The sequence below is a fragment of the Atta cephalotes genome (assembly GCF_000143395.1).
Source record: "Atta cephalotes unplaced genomic scaffold scaffold00007, whole genome shotgun sequence".
Classification (NCBI taxonomy): domain Eukaryota; kingdom Metazoa; phylum Arthropoda; class Insecta; order Hymenoptera; family Formicidae; genus Atta; species Atta cephalotes.
Genome location: NW_012130071.1, coordinates 3986695 through 4010267, shown reverse-complemented (window position 1 = coordinate 4010267; position 23573 = coordinate 3986695). Strand labels below are relative to the sequence as shown.

Here is a 23573-nt window from a genome sequence, read left to right as displayed (position 1 = left end):
TCCGGATAGCTGAGCGTGTGTTAAACTGGAGAACGTCTGGCTCTTACGAGGCGAAATCCACTGCGGGGATATTTCCACGAGTCTGGATAAGTAGTATTCTCTTATATCTATCTAAAGTTTTCTTGAGGAATCCTTCTTGAGGAGCCAAGTTATTACATGTTGTTGCGATATGTTGCTGGTGCTCGTTGACATTTCGTACGATTTATGATTTGGTACCGAAATATTTGGTATTCTTTTTACCGATGTATTCACAAGAAAAAGTCAAAATTTAGAATAATTATTGACTGTGCATTGAGAAATTTTACTTTTTATATTTTATTATTGTATTTTATTGAAAAATAAAAGGATAAATGAATTATTCTTTAAAAATAAAATAAAAGGATCTGAATTATCTAATGTTGCGTTTTTTTTTGTATCGCTGTTTAATCTGCGTAATCTGCGTTTCTAATAATACGAATGAGTTTTTCGACACTGACACTACGGTACGCTCAGTGTGTATCGAAATCGCCTAACTAAAGTACGGTCCATAATCGGATTTGTCTTGCAAGAGTAATTAACGTTTGAGTATTTCTCCACTAGTTACAGTCAGTAATTAGTTAACAAACCAATCGCTATAACGGACTATACTACTTGTGGTAAATAGTATGCTGGGTAAACTACAACTATTTCATGCTGATGGTATAGTATTTATATACATGAATGGAAAGATATTTTGTAAATTATTCCTATTATATTAAATTATAATTTCATTTCACAAGGAAGAGAAAACTGTGTGTATTGTTAATAGTTTTGATTGTTGTTATTGAATTGTTATTATTGAATTTATATATATTTCATTGATAAAAGACAAGAGAGAACTAAATTGTCAATAATTACAAATAACAAAAACAATGACACGCATCGATCAAGATTAAATGTTAGAATGTATTGCAGCCAAATTGAATTTAATTTACAAACTTTGAAATTACTTAATTATTTATGAAAAAGTGTACAATGAAAAATCGAAAAGCTCGTCATCTTTATTCAATTATTTATGAAATTTGAAGTCAATCCATACGAGTAATTATTGGTCAGTTGACAAATGTAACAAATTAGGAAAATTTCCAATAAATAGTATAAATAATAAAGAATGTAGTCAAAGAGTAATATTGCCACTGATGAAATTAGCATTATGGATCGAAAAAACACAATAACTAAATATAATAAAATATTACATCGAAATGTCGTAGTATTAAAGCACAACAGAATGATATATGAAATATAATGCAAAAGCTTTATTTTTAACATGAAAGTCACGTGTCATCTCACCCTTAGGGTCCTTGACCCAATAGTTAATCGACATCGGCGACGCTTCGACGAAACATTCCAGAACCACGTCGGTCCCCAAGGGCGCGCCGACCAGCTGATTGGGTACCTGAATCACTGGCGGAACTGTAAATCGAAATCGGAAGATACTATTGCATTTTCAGCCTTAGCACGGCTTAGCTTTTACACGAGGAACATGGTACATCCAATCTTATAGCTCGGACCGTAATTACTATTACTCACAATGAACGTTGATATAAATACGTTTGCTGACCGCGGGCGGAACTCCGTTGCTGGCAATACACAGATAAACCCCCATCTCGTTCCTCGAGATCTTCGTCAACTTCAGTTCTTCGCCGAGAAATTCGGACTGAGGAACTGCTGAGGACATTAAAGTCAAATAAAATTGATCACCTTTGGTACACAAATCGCTAGAGCGCTCCAAAATTCGTGTCCACGTTACTTTATTCTAATATAAAATTGCTTTTTTCTCGAAATATCGCAATTTGATCAATCAATATACTGATTTAGTTTACTAATTATGTTTATAGTTTACTTTAATAATTTAACGTAAATATATGATACGTTAGTTACTTTCTATAAATCGGGTACGCATTTACGTGATAGAGTTCAATATTATTCTATTTAAACGAATAATTATTAGTAAGTCAGTTAAGCGTATCCAATACAGAAAGCAAAACAACTTATTAATTGATAAACACAAATAAATATATAAATAAAAAGTAGCTTAATAATAGTTTTGATTAAAATTAATTTAATTAACTTAATTAATTTTAATCAAAGCTATTATTTAGCTATTTTTCTATTGATCGAAAATAGTAATTAGCACAAAATTAATAGTAAATATCCTTTCTTGCTTTATCCAAATTAATTTTTTTTTAAGAGTGTCAATTTAATTATATATAATTAATTATATATAATTATATATAATTAATTAGTAGAAACTTTAGCTGACAATCGGTGTCTCTGGTTATTGTTATTTAATGAAGAATAACTACTGTATGTAGACAGACGGAAAAAGAACATAAAGCGAACGACCTATTACAAAAGCAGTGGTCGATAATCAATAAAACGACAAATGCACTTAATGATATTATATTCGCGCTAATTATGCTTCTCCAATATTTTATTATAAAACATGTAATGCATGTTACATACTTTTGTATGTGCGAATTTTATATGCTGTATTTTTAACACGAATTCTTAATCAGTATTTGCAAATCTATTTGTTTCATATTTCTACAACTTGAAAAGTTTCAACAATTTGTAAAATTCAATCGAATAATTTCACGCTTCATGCATCGATGTAAATTAAGCAAAAGAAATATTTTTGTTAAATAACCGCTCTTCACATATCGTTCATTCTAAATACGTTTATGAACGTATTCAGATGCAAACAACAAAGTGGCGCGCGCAGATAAGACAAGCTCAATTTGTTTCGCTTGCACCTGTTCCTTACCGCGAAATATACTAAGCAAACGGACGCAGCCTTCCTCACCTGCGGCCTCGTTACATCAGTAGTTCAACTTGCAAAAATATCGATTTTCCCGAAGGTCATATCCTCAGACACACCCCGTGTATTTTCCATCCCGCGAATTAATTACGCGGAAATGGTGTAAATGTCGTTTTGTGCTTGCACTCCGAACTTAATCGAAGTACTATGAAGTCTCGATGAACGACACGATTCCTGGTTCCCCATTCAAATCTTAAAAGTAAAAGTTTATTCTTTGTTCGCGCTTGGAAATTAGTTCTTTGAAAATAAGTTGGAACGGAAAGCAAGTTTGAAAAATTTTGAAATATTTCTCGAGTTTGAGTATTAAGAAAATTAAAAAGATGAAAAATAAATCGGAATTAAAAACATTTCGTTTGATAGATAGTTTTGAATATTTAAATTACTGAAAAATTGACGATTTTTTATGAGTTTCAGACGCAATCAACAGCGAAAGAATCTAAAAATTTTTTACTTGTTAAGTAATGCAGCGTAGAAAAAACTACTTTATAATTTTACTACTTTATAATTTTAGATGCAGATCAAGACCATCTGTGCGTTTGCAAAATTTTTTAGAAATGGCTCAATTTTTTCTACTATATTTTTAATAATATGTAAGAATTAGCTTCACCAAGGTAAAATATGAATTAATTTATCGTAATGGAATCAAAAATCAATTAAATTCTTTGGAGCATGATTTCATTCTTTTGGAAAAATTCATTCCAAAGAATTTGGAATGAAAGTTAATGAGAGTAATAAAGGACAAATTAAACGATTTTTTTTTAATTTTTCCATGTTTCGATTTTTAATAAAGGTTCTATTAAGTTATAGGTTTTTCGCTGTGCGTTACTTACAAACCATTGGAAACTACTGTCCCTTATCAACTTTACTATACTTACTAGACTTTGAATATGTTATAGAGTATAAAAAATATTTTAAAACTATATTTTTGTAATCTGCTTTTCTCAAGATTTTTGGGTCGAAATAATTCCTCGTGAATAATAGATTTTTTCATGTTCGAAACTATAATATAAGATATACGAAAAAATGTTTTGTATGAAAATTTTATGGTATTTTATATTTACTCTTAATAACGGTAAATATTCACATTTTTCGAAAATGTCAAAATTTTTTTAACTTATTGCCATTCAGGGATGCCATGTTTCGATCCCTAAACAGATAAAAAAAAATATCTATAAAGTTTTATCAAAATGATATTTAATTCAAAGCTCGTTAAAATCGATGAGAGACAGTTCTGACGGTTCTCTAGTTAGTTACCAATCCATAAAGGAATTATTTCCAATGTTAATTAAATCTTGTGATAATCACGAAACTAAAGCAAACTTTTCCGACATGAGTCCGATAATCACTGCGATTGTGGTGTCGACAATAAGCCGCTGGAGTCGGGTCGTTCAGAGGTGCAGGTTTGCGCTCGGCATATGTTACACCGGTTGCCGCGGCGTTGCATCCTTGGACCACGTTGACAGTACAGCGAAATTTGCCTGCTATTAGTATCACCACGCTGAAGTGAATACTAAATACGTCGTTTAGCCGAGACCAACGCGGTGGTCGAGGGAAAGACAGGATGCTTTGCTCTGCTCGCGAATAGTGTTTTCCGTCCAACATTCATTTTACATTTCTCAAGGGTTTTTGTCGAGGAACAATGCAATAATAATTTCATATTGTCGAACATTTCGATATGTATCAATACACGATCCAATTTTTTCGATACATACAATAGAATTTCTTCGATTCGATAATTATTAGTTCAATAAAAAATTGATATTAAGCAATTTTGCTTTTTCTCGGAATTGAATTATTAATTATTAGGTTGTTTTATTCCAGTAAATATTAAAAAGGAAAAATCGATCATAAGTTCCTCAAACGTATCTAATAAGGGAATTGTCTCTCACTGATTTTGATGGACTTTGGTTAATGCTAAAAAAAAAATGTAATTATAGACCCATTTTTTATCTACTTACCTCAAAGTTTAGAAATCGAAACAGCCCCTAAAAAGTAACAATTGTTTTTCATTTTCAATGATCTTCGAAATGATCTATGAGATATACCATATGAGAAGATATTTTATACAAAAAGTTTTATGTTATTTCATACTTTTATTGATTTTTCTCGAAAATGTTGAAAATAAAAAATCTGTTATTTTCGAGAAGGTGTTCTGATCCTTGAAATCTTGAGATAAGCAGATGAAAAATATAAGTTGAATATTTTTTGCTGCTTTACAACGTTATCCAAAATCCATCAAAATCAATGCGAGACAGTTCTAACGGTTCCCTTGTAAGAGCAACTTTCGACAAACTGTCATTTCGTATCTGAAATGAACGACTCTCCTATTTTAATACGAACATAAATTATGAGAGAATCCCAAAGAAGGTAAACGCGTGTGTTCTATAACTGGCTCAATATTAAACGCGATGGAATTCGACATTACGTTTAATGATCCGCGGAATGAACGACGCGACGGTGGTCGGCCATTCGAGCAGAAGCCGCGGGGTGAAGGCATCATCTCGTAATATCAGCGGAATCGGTTTCCGGGCGAAATTCATCTTAAAGTCCGGAACCACGATCCGTAATGAGGGAATTTGAATACTAACGGGATCGCGCGATGTGCGGCATGCGCGCCTAAGGAAAACATAATTGTATATTCCGCGCTATATCGGCGCGGGTGTACCATCTATATTAAATCTTACCGTGAGACTTCTGGTTCGGGACGCTTCCTGCAAATGGCTCCCGAATTATAATGGGCTTGCCGTCTTCCCGACGCCAGGATACGCGCGGCTCGGGTACGCCTCTCGCCCGGCACGTTAACTTCACCTGTACGTGTTATGAAACCGGAATTATAAAGAGAAGCGAGTTCGTTATTGCACTCCACTAATGCCGTGCTTCATCCAAATATATTTGGAGGAATAAAGGAGAAAGAGAGGAACGCGCGCGCGAGCACAGGTCTCCGTCTCTATGTAAAACACGTACGCGCGCGCGAGGACGCTTGTCTTGTACAATGGTGGTTCGCACGGATTCTCGAGCGGAAAACAAATCTACGATCGCGAGGGGCATGAAATATCCGATGGGATGCAGGATGATTTTTAACGGTTACCTCCTCCGTCGCGCTCGCGCGGATGATTTTATCGAACCTCCTCCAATTCTCGTTAACGGAGGTTCGATTTAGCGATATTTTCGCTTCTGGGCAGCTTTTAATAATCCAAGCGGTGATCCGAGGTTATTTTTAATAGCGAACGAGGTCAGATGCGATTAAATCAAGTCGATTTTCATAATTTGTCGCTCTAACGTGTGTCTGCATTCGCAGCCATCAATTATGAATATCGGCCCGATTTTCATCGGTTACAATGTTGTGGATACTCGAAATGAACGGCAGCGACGCGGGTTACGAGTTGTGAAACACGTACGCGAAATGAATATCTGTGTGTTCTACAATGGAAAATATAAACGGCATGTTGACAATTAACGACACGACACGTGTCGCAGCATACTACGCTGTTTGTTCGTTTGCTTTCCACTGACACGCCGCCTGCTGGCTTGCAATATCTGTGACATTTTTGGATGAACATCGTGTTAGCACGATCCCTAAAGTGCAACGTAAGTTATTGCATGTCGTGTATTTTGCGTAACTACCTTCAAAAAGCATAAAATAAGACGCGAGCCTTCTTAGCTTCTCCAAACAGCCCTTTATGTAATAACTATAACTAGTAATATCTATAAATCTCTGATTACACCTTGTAACAATTTGACAATATTTCCAGAAAATTGAAAAAATAACAGTCGAATAAAATAAGCACAAACTCATTAATATATGTATAATATGTGTTGTAGTAATTGTACCTGATAAAGTTTCAAATATTACTAATTTCATCGAAATGATATAAATTTTACATAATATATCAGTTTCGATCAGATTTTTGAAATTAAACATATCATTTTCGAGAAATAAATGAATGTATCGATTGCGAATACATATATATATATATATTGGAAAGATATATTTATAATTCGAAGCATACACTTTTGATAGAACGTTAAACATTTTTTAGGAAAATATTACTTCAGGAAAAGCTTACACGAAGAGAGAATTTCGCGTTTTTGTCAGGAGTCCTATTAATTTTAAATTAAGATCGCAACTGGGCCGAGGATAGATGTTCTAAATGTGACAGCTTTTATTGTTAGAGAAAAAAATAAATTTAAAAATTGAAATCTTTTGATATTTATTTCAGTACGACGTGGAAACGTGGGACATTTTATGGAATAAAATGCGATAAACCGCGAAAAATCTCCGCGAGTATAGATCTTTTTGGAGTCTTTTTTATTGTTTTATGACGGTTTGGCGAACACACGAGAGATGCCGCCGTTAATAACAACAGTTATGGTCTGAGAAAATTATTTATTTAACTCGATAGATTCGGTTCCACCATTAGAAAACGGATAAACACAAACCAGAATCTCGATTAAAATTTCAATTTTTTATTAACTTTATCTAACACGGTAAATCAATGAAAATTTAATTTTTTAAACGATTATTTTGAATTTGCTGTCGTTTTTATTAAAGTTATTAAGCCTTAATGGCTTTTGAGATAAACGTTATTCAACTTCTTAAACAAAATTGTTTTACACGTTGAAATATTTCTTCCAATATTGTTCATTAATATTTTAAATATACAGTTATTTAGATCCGATGTAAAAGTATGTACACAAAGTTCATTAATTATTATTGTACAAAGTTTTATAAAATTAGAATTTGACACTTTAAGAGTAAGAGTACTTTTGCTTGAAACTCTTTTAACTTTACACTGAGAGAAATGTGTTTCAGTACGTTTAATCATTTTGTTATGTGACTAACAAAAACTTTCTTCTTATCTTTTCGTTAAAATTGCTCTAATCAAAATTTGGTGAGAATAATCATTAGAGCAACACAATTTTTAAATAAAAAAGTCAGAAAGTTTTTATTAACATTTCTCTCAATATATATTTACTGATGAAATCTTGATGATATGCTTCTGTATAATTTTTGCCTCTATTATAGAAACTTAATGAGATATACGTTCATGCTGATATTCAACCTTATACGACGGCTCAAATAAAATTGATGAGTCAAATACCCGACTCTCAACTGAGAAATAACTTTAAACTGAAGAAAAAAAAATATAACGGATATATACTTTCAACATTCTAATGGTCACCCTGTATTATACATATATAAAGTATCTTAAAATAATCACTAATCAATCCTTAATAACAGAGTTCTTTAATAAATTTGTCTTAATGAAAATGTCAGGGAAGATTTGCACTTACTGCAACTTTTTAATCTTTTGAATTATTTATTTTTGTGGCTACGCTTCGAATTAAAATTTTCTCAGGATAAACTCTACTCGAAGTTAAACTGAAGAATGTAGATTTGTTATCTGTTTGACTTTAAGTTTAATACATAAAAAATTCTTCTTTTTCATTCCCTTGTCTCGATATGTTTGTTAACGAGAAATTTATCTCAAATTAGCTAAAAAAAATCCATCATTAAAAATATATTCTATGATTTTACATTGTATAAAAGAAATTTCAATAAATACAAACTAATCGCTTCTATGATATGGCTTATTATTACGTTCATAAATGATTTTATAGAAACGAGTAAAGAATTAAATTTCATCATTTCAAGAAAGCTGAAACTTTTGATTATGCAATTGTCTAAGTACATAAATGATATCCATCAGATATATTACAGCACACAATTCTGTTATAACAAAAATAATACGATGCGATACTTAAAAATGTGTCTCGACAAACTCGTCAAAAGAGATAAAAAGTAACTTATCAAACTGACAGTTGTACAATTTTCACTATACCAACTGTGGTAGCTTATAATAGGGGGACTCGCAATGCGCGGTATAATTTCAAAGTTTAAAATGGTCCATGATAGTGACTTCGCGGAGCTGTCGCGTCTTCGTAAAAGCGTCCTGTCAGACGTTCCAAGGGAAGCGTAATATTCTTTAGCCGAGCGACACCGTCGGCCATGCGCGCGGAAAAACGCGAGGATGAGATGAGGTATTCGCACAAATTGCGCGACTGCCACGGAATATGAATTGTGAGCAACAGGTCACTTATTTTCTCTGATGGCTTACTTACAGCATCCGGCACGAACGTCAAGATCGACCATAACACGCGTGTACCAGATTACACTCTCACAATTACGCGTAAAAAATTGTCGGATTAAATGAATTACTTATGAGCGATTAGGCTGAAGATCTATTACATAAAAATGTACGATTATACTTTCTTTTCGTTGCAAAATTAATAGATTTTAATCATTGAAATAGCTCGCCTTTCTCAGCTCGAAAATGCGTGAGATAATAAAACTACAATTAAAGTTATTAATAATAAAAAGGTATTTAATAATAATTGCGGGTTGGTTTTATTATTTGGTGAATGTAATGTTGAAATAGTACTTGCAACAGGTGTTGCAGTTACAAAATCGCAATAACATTATGAAGTGCGCTTCACCATTATAATTATTTTTCATATTAATTGAAATGTCAACATATTTCTAAATACGATATCCAATTTATATACGTTAGTGTACAGATAGAAGGCAAGTATATTCGAAGTTGCTCATACTTTTAATTCGATATCAATATTTCGTCAGAAACTTCTCGATAAATTTGATTTATTAATAATTTCGTAATTAAGGCGTTATTAATGACGATGAAGTTGCAGGTTATTTGTAGATTCAGACACAAGCCGTTGCACACTCGTGCCATTTTCGAATATAGATTTCTCCGACATGAATCACGCGGAATATAACGTTGGTCTGATAATTTACTACACACGTAAATCAGCACATTTGTAAGCTATAAACCGTCGTTTATTCATGACGGCTTCTGTGTAGAGTAAATTATTTAACGACCCCCCCTGGCCTAGTCGCGCGTAGCGCCTTTCCTCTGGCATATTTATTCGCAAATTTATTTCTACACGCAGATAGAATCGTCGGGATTGAGACGAAAATTAATTTCGATCGAAAGGAATTTAATCGTCGTATTTTATAAGGAAAAAAGAATTTTCCTGTAAGATCTAAAATTTTACTGGACTTTACATACAGATTCGAAAACAGTTTTTTGTTGGATTACTAAAATAATTATATTGATAATTAAAAAATGATAAATAACGCTGCAATGGATTTTGATATTGTAATAATCAGTTTTCCAACAAAATTATTTTGAAATCATATAATAAAGAATATAGGACTCTCATTTTAAAATACAATACAAAGATTATAAAAAGTATACGAGAGTAAATATTAACAACTCTGAATGTAAAAAGTTGAAACATAGAAATATATATTACATTATTTAAATTCGAAAAGGTACATTAGTTATTACATGTTTCGACTTTTTGGATTGAGCATTTTCAGATAATGTAATAAAAACGCAATGAATTTGTTCCTAAGGTACATCGTAAATATGATAGCAAGCATTAAACTTTAACTAAAAATTATTTTGATAATCCAACAAAATTCAATATCATTTCATGTGAAAAAATAGCAATGTAAGAGAAATGCTATTTCTTATGACTAAAGATTGCAGTTCTTAAATTGTTATTAATAATTAAATTGTTATTAATAATGTTTTTGATATTTGAGAATTAAAATTATAGGTAAAATAGAATATAATTAAAATAAAGGGAGATATTTACCTGGCCGCCTTCGCCCACCATCATATCACTTGATGTAGCTTCAGGATCGAAATCAGGTGGCACAACAATAGACAGCATACCTGTCTGGAAAAAATAGATCAGCGTTTAATATTTAAATAGCACGATTTAAATTCAGCAAATAATAGTAAATTGAAGTTTGTTTTATTAATAGTATTATTTCATTTTATAGATAGTAATTGTAGCTATAATTGTAATTCTATTTTTTTTCTATTCTTTTATTCAATTATTATGTCTAAAAATTCAGATTATACTTAATATAAATACATAATAATAATTTTTTTGTTACAGATTGCGCATAATACTGAATAATACAAATGAAGCTGTCTATGTCTGAATATTACGCGACCTTTTTACGGTAAGCTTTTTACAACTAGCTACAGTACATTTTAATGTTAACGTATATGAAATTTACGATAATGACAGAAGAGGAAACGTGAGACGCGCACGGTCAAGGTAGTAATTATATTTCTAACATGAAACGTAAAATATTCCCTGCAAAATCGTAACACGTTCTTTGTTGCGGAAAGTATATTTTTTCCATTATACAATAACACGACATCGCAAATGTGATTCATCCGATATGCGGCGTTGATAGCAACAAGCGAATCAGAACAATGACATATAGCTCGCTTTATTTCCCTTGTCGCGACCCACAATGCTTCTGTGAAAATAGTATTGAGATAACCAATTTTTATTCGCAGTAGATAGACACAAAATAAAATTGTGGAATTAATGAGAACAAAAATTCTCAGACTTCTTGAGATGAATTAAATAATTACAAAACTGGAAAACAAAATCATAATGTCACCAATTCATTAGATACGATTCTGAACGTAACAAGCAATTCGCGGAGGCAAATTATTTGTCGGTTTTTTCCTGCTTTTCATAAATTAAAGTAGACTACAAAGTACAGAGCCATAAGGTAGCGAATAACGCGTCCCTAAATCTCACAAACATCTCGCTCTATATACTTTAGCTCGACGCCGGTAACATATTATGGCCGTGCAACCTGCTGCCGTTGTCAGTACGGATGCCGGTGTATGTCATGGGTTTCGTTAATTAACGACACATGGTAGCGCCAAACATCATAACTAACAGTCGGCGCAATCATTATTGCCTTCCGCGAAGCCTAACAATCATGTGAGTTATATTCATACGTGAGTCACACGTTCAAATTTGTTTAATTCGTATATTAAATATAATAAGAAGGAAAACCGTTTTTGATATCGGATATCATATATTGATTAGTGTTTTTTCATGTATTTATTTATTATTAATATGAATATATATATAATTTTCAATGCAATTAAAAGAGAGAGAATTAGATACACTTTTATAATAATAAATAGTTCTTAATAATATAATCCTTAAATCATCGAGTAAGTATTTATTTATAACTCTGACAAGTCATGTCTGAATGACTTTCGATTTTAAGATGCTGAGACATAAGTTTAAACTACACTAAAAAAAAATTTGTTGAGTGTTTTAATAAATATTTGTTTCAATAATACTAACAAAATATTTACTTAAAAATGAAAATGCTATGCTTAAATAAAAAAAAATGTTTACATTTAGTAAATATTTCGTATTTTGAAACAAATATTTATTAAAATTTGATAATTTTTTTCTCAATGTACGCTGTGTGTTAATAATTTTCATGACTTATTGTTTAGAAATAACCAGATTGATGTTTAAAATGCTGTACGGCAAATTTAAAACAGAAGTAGCAGAATGTAAAACAATTCGTTTCAACAAAATGCTTCGTATTTGACGTTTATCAGCGCTATCGCGTTATAATTCCTGCGAGCGAGTGAAGACAGCATAGAGCGCGCGGCAGAATCGAGGAGGTGGATCAACCTCCTCGAATGTCTGCGGGGACTTTTGTCGGTGGTCGTACGTCACAAGACATCAGTACGAGTGCAAAGACCTCTTCCCCGTCCTGTCTCCTCTGCTCCACTATATCCCCCGTCGTACTTCCCCTCAATTCTCGTTTCACTTCCTCGATTTAAAGGAAGTCCCTCTCGCGTACGATGCCGCTTTCTCCGTTCTAGCATAAGACGCGAGGTGTGCGCGCAATTACGAGGATGTAATCCACGCCACGACGAAACTTCAATCGTTATAACCGAGTTGTCTGGCAAGCCGCCGCTGCACCGCGCCGTGCCGCTCGAGAAACAGTCCCGACGAATGCAAACTGCGTACCTACCACCTAACGTGACGACGACGATGACGAGAGCGGCGAGACACGTGCCCGAGCGCGTAAACTCGTACGTGTCGCCACTGAATTATGAAACTCCCTTCCTCCACATCCGCGCGCCGTAAATTAATTATTATGCGCCTGCAAATAACTGTATCAATCTGCGCCGCGATTCGGTGAATGAATCGGTGAAATTTCATTGATCGGTCAATCTGCTTTTAGAATTGCAAATTGCATGAAGCGATTCAGCGAAGTGATTCTTATCTATGAAACCTATTTTTTTCCCTCTCGAGAAATTGTGTTATTCTGACACACATAGAAAATTAATTTGATTGATAACACAAACTCATAAATAAATTTCGTGCTTGCAATAATCATTAATGATACAATTTAAATGGAACTGTGCAAGTAAACCGCTGACCAAAATTATATACACTAATACCTACTAATGCCTAATGATGCCCAAATAATGCCTAATGATGCCCAAATTTTATGCCTACTAATTAAGTTCATTAATGCTCTAGTAATGCCCATTAACGTTCTAATAATTGAAGCTCTATATTAATAAAAGTAGCGCATTTCTTTGATTTGTCGAAATGCCGACAACTTTCCTATTGGCTATTTTGACCGCCATTTTGGATCTAATCTGTAGTTCAATAAGCGCTTAGTATTATTGTATGATTAGTATGGCATATATGATTAGTATGATTAGTGTGTAGTATGATAATTAGTCCAATATGGCGGATTTTTGCGCTACTTTTATTAATATAGAACTTTACTATTAATGTTTTAGTAACATCCCAGTAATGCATAACCTCATACCGCTTATTATAATACACAATTCTCTTAAATAATACCCAGTAATGTCCCGAATATTTGTAATGCGGTGTACCTCAGCGGTTTACCTCTTGGAAATGTGTTAATACAATATAAAAATAAAAGTACACTGTTAAATTCATAATGTCAAATTATACCCAATTTGAGTTATTTTTAATTATTTATGTAGGTCGCCACTATTTCAATATGTCGTCAATTTAACTAAAACAATGGAGTTAAACTATTGAACTCAAGAACATGCATTAATATGAACGTTGTTTACTCTGAAACTAACTACAGTAATGGATTGATTTACATTTTGATACATATAGAAGTTAAAAATAACAAAATGTTACTTAAACTCTAGGAATTGAGTTACCGTTGCTCTTTAAATATTTAGCAAGATACGGAAATAAAATAAAAAACAAAAAAATAGATATTTTACGCATGACGTACATTCTGTACATTATGAATAATGTACAGAATTATTTCGGTTTACAAAATGCATCATACGGTAAACCTATTCGCAAAGAACACGTTCGTGGAAACTCATTATCGCTCGTTAGCCAGATTCGAACCACAGGATCATTATTAACCCATATGTACGCGCACAGTTCCATTCAACATAATCAGGCTTGTAGTATAATTGAGAAACCACACATTGTTTAGTAATAGTTAGTAGTAAACGAATAAAGCGAGCAGTTATGTTTTTCTTAATGTTTATACTAATTTGTTGTGCTGGAAGGGGTAACGCATATAAAAAAATATTATTGCGCTGTACTTTAATCAATATCATTCAATGCGACATTAATTTCACAAATGTGATTATGCTTAATAAAAGTCGGTAATGAAAATTATGATTTATCTTAATTAAACATTTGCAGTGTAATAATATAATTATGTTATATATTGTTTAAAAAATGATCACAGTTGTGCGTATAACTGAAGCATTAGTTAATTCAATCGTAATTAATTTTAACTAGAGCAGAATAAATATTAAACGGACAAAATCCATGATTTATTCTGAAATCGTTGCTAGGGCAATAAAACATTCATGAGGGTCATACACGTAATATTTTCGTGAGGTACTATTCAATTACTCGACTAAATCAGTGCGTTTCCGTCGCGTTGAGAATTATGTAGATGGCTTTGAAGAAGTGACGCGAAATTTCAGGAAAGACGACACACATGCCGACTTGCAAGCCGACGCCTCTCCATACACGTAAATTTTATCAGACACGCAGTCGGAATTATAAGCGACGCGCGAAGGGTGCCGCCGTATTCGGCAACGAGCGAGGAAATATAGTTACGAGAGGCGAGACGGCATCCTTTGCGGAGGACGAAAGTCATGTTTTAACTGTGTGTTGATATATGTATATGCATATGCAGAATGAAGAAAGACGAAAGAGGAATGATCTGAAACGGAAAAGCTTTTATGGAGGAAACATTGAGCTACTTAGAAGGCAATTTATCTCTCGTCGGTCATCAACTTATATAGAAAAGAAAGAAGTTGAAAGAATGTTGCTGAGATGTTGCAATGTTGCATGTTGAAGTCAATGTTTTATCAATGTTGTATTTTTTTATATTAGTTCTTCTACATTGATTGTTAATGCTGCAACGTTGAAACAATATTAAATAAAATTGAACCACAAGTTGAATTTTTATTGATTTTTCACATTGATTGTTAATGTTGCTGCAATTGAAACGACATTGAATAAATTATATATCGAAATTTATTTTGTAAAAAATGAACAAAAATATAATGTCATGTAATAGAAAATTTAAATCACTTATTCTAAATTGATCTTTTAACGAGATTCATTTCTAGACGGTACCTGTTTATGCGAGAATCGGCCGCGTGCACAAAATGGTATTGTTTATGTTGATCGATCTGATACGCGATGTCGACTCGTGGCCTTTCTATATATTTATGTCACAATTATACATCCACTAACATTCAGTGTTCGTAAATCATCGAAGTTGCAGTTCCCGTATGATTGCTGAGGTTAAACATGGTTGGATGGCGTATAAGATTGGATGGGAGTGAAGGAAAGTAGACCATAAGAAAATTAATTCCCAAATGAGAAGGAAGTTTTTTTAAATATAATTTTGTCGTGTGTTTTCTGGAATATGATGTTAATCAATAATACTTATTTTAATAATAAAATTGAATTAATTAAGAAACATTTTTTGTTTCTCTCACAGATATTGCAATTCAATGGACATTAGAAGTTTCTATAATTTCTTCAACATTGAATCTACATTTCACGATGTTACTGCAATGTTCGCAATCACTCAAGAGATATTGATTATAAATCAAGAGATATTGATTCAATGTTAGTGTGCTGTATGGGTAAGCTTTAACGATCTGATGAATGCATGAGAGAAAAATTTGACTCTTCTACGCAAAACACATGTCTGCAAAACGAGATGCAAGACGTACAGATAAAGATACTTATTTTAAAAAGACTCGATTTGGACTTTTTGTTATCTGAATTAATTTTTAATATATTTGAAGGATGTTTGAAGGAAGTCTTTTTTTAAATTATATATATCATAATTTTAATATTATAAAATGATAACGGAAATATCTAAATATATAAAAAATATAGTTAAAAAAAATTTAATTATAATATAATATATTTATAATATAATATTTTCCATTACAATTTCTGTCGCACATTTCACTTAGTTCTATATGTCGACTTTCTTTCCGGATTTAACCGAGAAATGCCCTGGCAAAATCACTATAGCTTGACCGCTTGCGGCGAGCCATGTTCGTCTCATTGTCAGAAAGCAAAGAGAAACGTGAGATAGGCAAAAACACAACGCAATATGAGAGCGAAGTTGAAGAAACGGAGATATCATTTACTGATAAATAATAAGATAATAATAATTACAGAATATAACCAGTTAGGAGATACATTCGATTGCGGAGCAAAATGTGCAGTATCTTAATGCAAAATAATTTCATTCTCTAAAGATTTATTGTACTTCCAAGAAATCAATTTTTTATTTGCATATTCTGTCTCTAGTCCCTCTTTTCTCACGCTTACTTTTTATTGTATATTCATTCCTTTCGTGAGAAATCCTCGAACGATTGGCCGGAGCATTCAACGATGTTGCTCACAGAGCGTTCGTTATTTAGCTTAGTGCCTCGTAAAGTAAGAACGACAAGAGAGATCGGAGAGCAAGCACCTGCCGCTGTCTCACCAGCAGCCATCGCTATGTTACGCTCCGCGCACTATTTAAGATTACAGCCTTCTTCCTCGCGAAAAGAGAGAAACTCCAGCTGGCAGGGGCGGGGTTCGCACGAATTCAATCCGAAATGTCGGAAAATTAGATCTCGACTTTCCAGCGGCGCGGCGTCTCGTGCCGTATCACTTTGCCAGCAAGAGGCGGATGAGGTGTTACTTTAAAGCAACCAGACAATCGCGGTGTCGACTCCGGTCTCGCATAAGACAACGCAAATGTTATCCGAGAGGGACGAGCGAGGACTGGCGCGCGTTAACTAAAGTGGCTCGTTAAGCGTCTTTCGTACCGCGAGAAAAATCTCTACAGCTTTTCGCTCGTAAAGCTCGTAATTTTTACGCGACTAATTGCCATCTAACTGTGTAATGTCGTGCATTTAAAGAGAAGAGTACTAATTTTAAAGATTTGCTCGTTGTCGTGGTGTTGTTTGGATTGGGTCTTTCCATTTGGTGTTTTAAATCGACACAAACATTCTATCTTTCTTGATATTTAATGAGTAACAAAACGATACTTATGTTAATTTGTATCATCTAATAAAAAGCACTCATTGCGTTGTTTAATTTAAGTAAATTTGTATACCATTGGGAAAAATGTAAATAAAGTACGATTTTGTTAAATATTATTTAATTTTGCTAGATGTAGATCTGAAAATAATTTTGTCGGATCATCGGAAATAATTACATATATATAAGAATCTCAAACATGTTGAAAATAAAATGTCAATTTCCAATCAATCAATTTGCAATCAAAGATTGCAAAGCAAAATAATAAAAGTGGTAGAGAGATCAACGCATGAACAAATAATTAAGTCTAATTTTCAAAACTAGTTTATTAAAACATCAAGATAGTAAGAATTAAAACCAGTTTTTCCATTAATATACATAAGGATGTTTACACGTATTTAGTCTTTTTTAGCCAATAAATTACAAACGAAAATTACGATAATATGAGAACGATGTTATTTAAAGAGAAGATTTAGGATGCATTATGAATAATGTGGTAAAAATTTCTGACATTCTAGCAACCAATTTAAGCGTTCTAATACATAATTATTTTAATGATCTAATAAAATTATTTTTAGATCTGGCTAAATATTTAGATACTTCAGTAAAACTGTTCTTTTTACTGCTCTGAAAAGAATGATCTTGCAGCTACAGCGAAAAATTATTGAGATACGAAAAATCGGCTAAAATGAATAAATGATTAGTAAGTGTTACGATATTGGATATGTTATACCTAATCAATAGAGATAAAGAAGATAGAATTATATTAGAACGATTTGTCAAATTTATCAAGAAAATCTCTCTGTAACGTTCAATCAGACTGTGACGATGATTCATATTTAGCAGTCATATTTTATTATATAGACTTAAATTTCCTTGCAAACCTACATTGTTTTTTGATAGATACAAAAAACCAGATGCAAAAAATAGCGATAATAATTATAACTGGAGCAACAAAATATTTTTTTGCGTGCGTTATATATAAAAAACCAGATACAAAAAACAGCGATAATAATTATACCCGGAAAATAGCAAAATATTTTTTTGCGTGCGTTAAATCTGTAGTGTCAAACTTAATCTAATTTATGTTGCCACTGCTTCTATTCAATATATTCTTATTTTATATTAAAACTATAGTGTCAAATTTATTCATTGTTTTAAATCAGATTAAATTTAACACTATAGATTCAAAAGTATTTGTATAACGATCTTGGTTCATTTATTAACCTTTAGCTATTTTTCAACAATCAACCATTTTAAAAATTGACGCGGAATGGAGCTAAAGGCATTTTCTTTGTTTCCTTATCGGTGATTACTATGCTAATTGCGTATATAATATAATAGTCATTAAACGCGACTTAATATTCCAATCCTTTTCTGATAAGGCTATATGCGCAGCCGTAACTCGAAACGGTAGATAGAGAGGAGGATTTAAGCGCTACTTCAGGCAGGTTCATAAACGGGTACCGAACTGACTAGGACGGCTCGTTAAGTTCCCGGACTCCCGTTAAGTATGCGCGAGTCTGCCGCGTGCACGCGGTAGGCGAAATGCCTTCGATACTTGTACAGATTGTTATGTCGGCAGCAGCTAATACTCGACGTCAGCTAGACGGCAGGCGGTTAATACTCCTGTGGTTTCCTATCGCGCGTCACCGACGACGATTATAGGCGGAAAGTATCGAGATGTGTAAACGAGACCTGCAGCGATTGTCGCTGCCTCCGCTTTAGATTTCTCTCTTCTGAGCTTCGTTCTCTCTCTCTCTCGTTCGGTCTCTTGCTTCCTCGTTCACGTCGCTCGAAAGTTTCATCGGAAACATGAATACAGTAATGATACGCGATGTTTATCGTGAATAGATCAATAAACCAGCAAACTCGATTATTAAACCAAGATTACATTTATCGACTATTGTGTTAACGTTTGTGGTAGATTATGTGCTTTCGGAACTCATTTATGCCCTTTTCTACAAATAGTAGATTTAAACTTTAATCTTTGTTTAACTTACTTTTTATTTTTATCTTTTCTAAATCTAAGAATTAGACAAGGCTAAGGAATAAATTAAACCGAGATTAAAGTTAATCTACATTGGTAGAAATGGAGGATATTATTATTCGATCAATATTTCTTTACTGCACAGAAAAAGAAGATTAGCTGTCACAGCTAAAAATTAGGTGTAGCAGCTAAATTCAGTAATATAGATAATCAATCATATCTGAGGTCTAATTTTCATTAGCTGTAAGGTCTAAATATTATCATTGTAAGACAAGCATTTTGCTATTATGTCGATGTATTGATTATTGCAGCAAACGTTTTTTATGTAGTAGACAATTTGATAGCAAGTAGAGTTTTTAACAAAACATATTTAGCTGTGATAGAGACAATTTTCTTTTACACGGATATATCCGATAATTATGACAACTTTATGTTGCTAAATAAATTGACTATAATAAACACACATATTTTGCTATCACGTCCTTATATTAAATACAGCAGCAAATCCCTTGTATGTATTAGCAAACTTCATAGCTAATGCAATTTCAGCTAATCAGAATTAGCAGCGACCAAAAACTTTTTTTTCCGTACAATGATTAAATTTAAATCCCAAACTTCAGAATTTTAAATTCTTTTAAGAATTACTTCAGGATGTATCCTGATTCGAAAGACAATAATTTTTAATGAAAGAAAGCTTTTTTTTGCGTTACAAATGAAGGTTTAATGGGGCAATGTAGCGCTCGAAATACATTCCTGATTTCCTATGTTCTAATGTGAATACGATCGCGCGTATTACATCAATGGATTATGTTAATGATAGTTAGCAAACTGAGGCCGGGATGATTAATTGCGTGAGCCAAGTGGGACGCGGTCCGATTGTAACTGAGTAACTATCGATTAACTCGAGCGCATCTTGGCACTTTATCGATGCGGGCATCACTGGCAGCGAGTTCACTCGATTAATTGTTTCACTCGCAGTTCGGCAACTTATCGCCACCGATTTTCACGGTGTTCACCACGATGCAAAAAAGATCAACGATATTGGCGTTACGTTGACAAATTCTTTGTCCTTGTTTATCTGAGTCACAAAAGTATTCAAGATGACGTTAAAAAATTGTCAGAACATTCGTTGGATTGTACAGGCAAATATTGTACATGTTCTTAGAAAGATTTAATTTTTCTTCTTTTTTAATTGATTTGAGAGATCGATTATGACGCGCGAAACAATTTTTCTTTATTCTAAAAATAAAAAACACTAAAGATACGATTCACATTCGTTGGTTATTTTATGAAACTAAATCTCTATTGGAAAACGGTTATCCTTTGCGAAGTTAAGTTCAGGCAAGAATACGAGAAGTCGCGTTTCCTAAAAATCGATTATAGAACAGCGTAGAATATTTATTTACGCATATTACCATCGTTTTATAGAATATATTTTATTGATAATATAATTTCTCGTAGTAATATTATATTTTATTTCGTTGAATTTATTTTATCCTACATCGTCTTCAAATAAAAGTTGATATCAAACTTATCATATTTTTATCGGATCAATAAAATGCACATTTTTCATATTAAAATTAAAATAAATCTAGTATAATTTATAACTGAAACTTAATGCAATAGAATATCGTTATATTTCATTCAATGATACAGAATATAGATTATGCCCAAACGCACTAAATGAAATCTTCGTAACATATTTATATAACGTATGCATATAACATTATCAGATATTATAAAATATATAACAAAATATACATAATGTGATAAGCGAATTTATCTCATCGAAATCGTATGACCTTTCGTTCGCTGACAAACCGGTTTCCATGTTTTATCGATCTGAATACAGTCGATAGGGCCGTCCCAATTAGTTATTTCACCGAGTTTGTTGGTTTACCACGGTTAATTTCAAACAAGGATTATACGTATCCAGGCTTACAACATCGAGGCAAAGTATCGAGATCAACATTCAGTATCGAAATCAGAAAACACACAGGTGTAATATGAAAAAATATAAACAACTTTTTATTCATTTAAGTTTTTATGTCTATAATATTAAAGAATCATAGAAAAATAAGAATTTACGACGAATTTTAATTATTTATTTTGTATTTTAAATCTTTTTTGTGTTGGAAAAAATACGTTTAGTAAATCTAGTCTTTTTTTTTTAAAGAATTTTAAAATCGATTTAATCATTTCAGTTAGATGAGCGAAGGAGGAGTGTAACTACCGAAAATGTTCGACGCGGCGAATAGACCACCGTTTCCGCGCCTAACTAAATTCCGAGCATTCCTTCCGTGGCATCAAGCGTTTCTAAAACGGCGCCGAACTGCTATTAGAAGCGTTCTCGCAGGAACTTCCTAACGATACTTCCACTACCATTGCCGCGATGTCGTCGCTTTCACATGCCCGCGATCGCTCGCGAAACTTGTGCCTCGTTAGATTTACTCGCTGGTCGGTATTAACACCGCGACGAGTGTGAGGTGCGAGACTAGAAACGAAATGGACGTCGCTCTTGATTCGAACGAATGGCAGAAAGTTCGTAATTGAAGCATACGCCGCGCTGTTGGAAAAACTTTCGTTGGAATCAGTTAATTTATGCAATACGTCGGTTATCAGTAACTCTGTCAGTAAATCGATGACATGAAAAGAACAGTTTTGCTGGAGTATCTAAAATTTAGTTAAATATAGATCTGAAAATAAGTTTATTAGATTATATAGGACGTTCAAAAACTCTGGTTGCTAAAATATCAAAACTTTTGACAGTATCATCATGTTCATTATGTTTGAGTTTCCTATTATATAATGATTTTGATGGTTTGATGATCAATAAAGTTATTTTCACACCTGTGTCTTACCTAAATTTTTGGATAGTTCAGTAAATTGTTTTTTCCGTGTAGAAAAAACGGTTTTGCTGAAGTATCTAAAAATTTAGACACATATTTGAAATTAAATTTTATTGAACTGTCAAAATAATTATGTAGAATGTTCAAGCAGGATGCTAGAATGTTTAAAACTATACTTTACAGTATATTTATGCTTGAATTTCTATGTAATTATTTTGATAATTTAATAAAAATACCAAGTGTCTTATAAGACTGTATATGTGGCTACACAACGAATAAGAAGGTCTTAAATGGTCAATTCTTTAGTACTTAGATCTTTAGTACTGAAATAATTCTATGTGAATCTATATTCTATATCTATACTACATCCAATTCCTCAAATTGCATGCCAAACTTATTTTCAGTCTTGAAACGTGATTCTAATGGTCATTCTAGAATAAGCCATTAGTAATAAGTCAGAAGTTAAATATTGACCAATCACTGTCAAATGTAAGAAGAATAATTGATTCTTATTGATCAATTTCTGGCCTCTGATTTCTGATTTATTACTAATGCCTTGTAGTAGAATGTGTGTCACAGAACTAGAATAGTAATATCACTAATTAAGTTAACAAGCAATTCAATTATATTGTTGTATAGGCATCTTCATCTAGAGAAACATTTCTTTAAAGCGAAGAAACCATCCTCTGGAATTTGATTGATCTTGATATTCTGATGCTGATAAGCATTTTAAAATCTGTAAATAATTTCATTGCGAAAATATTACTTCAACCAGAGTAATTTAACAAAATTATTTTCAAATCTGTATTTATATGTATCTAAATTTTTAGATATTTTAGCGAAATTTCTTTTCATAAGTATAATACGAAAGCAGCATTGTCAAATAATCTCAAAAAAAAAAAAACAAAGTTTTCAATCATATTTACAAGTGTAGAGAAAAAGGAAAGATAGGCTCAAACACAATGTCAATTAAGCATAAATTCAATAATTCGAGTATATTTATGTTTCCAGAGTTACAAATAGACAATCTTATTCGAGCAATGTTGACAGGTCAATTGACCTTTTCATACTTTGATCTTCAGGTTGATCATCTTTCTCACATGTGATCAGCGTATGTATTTATTTATAGCCTACATCACCTTTCTATTGTATTATCTTTGTATTATCTTTGTATTCTATTATCTACAAACATCAATTCTGTTATTTATACAAGGTACCATAAATAAATGATTTAATGAAAATTTGCATTACTCGAAAACGAGGAAAACATCTATTTTTTCATGAAAAGAATGGCTTTGCTGAAATATTTAAAATTTAGGAAATATTGAGTTGTCTGGAAAGTTCGTGCCGATGTTGAAGGAAAATTGAAATGCAGAAAATTTTAATTTAGTAAATGTATACTAAAATTTAAATTTTAATCGGC

The 23573-nt window shown here is 32.6% G+C and overlaps 1 protein-coding gene across 1 annotated transcript in view; it reads right to left on the bottom strand.

The window, feature by feature from the left end:
- LOC105626996 (lachesin-like) overlaps positions 1-23573 on the bottom strand; it is a 48186-nt gene that overhangs the window by 5837 nt on the left and 18776 nt on the right. Inside the window, exons 4-7 of the mRNA XM_012208278.1 lie at positions 10526-10609; positions 5524-5647; positions 1549-1686; positions 1309-1431 (exon numbers count right to left, since the gene is read on the bottom strand). Coding sequence (XP_012063668.1) covers positions 1309-1431; positions 1549-1686; positions 5524-5647; positions 10526-10609 — 469 coding nt within the window. The remainder of the gene's footprint in view (positions 1-1308; positions 1432-1548; positions 1687-5523; positions 5648-10525; positions 10610-23573) is intronic.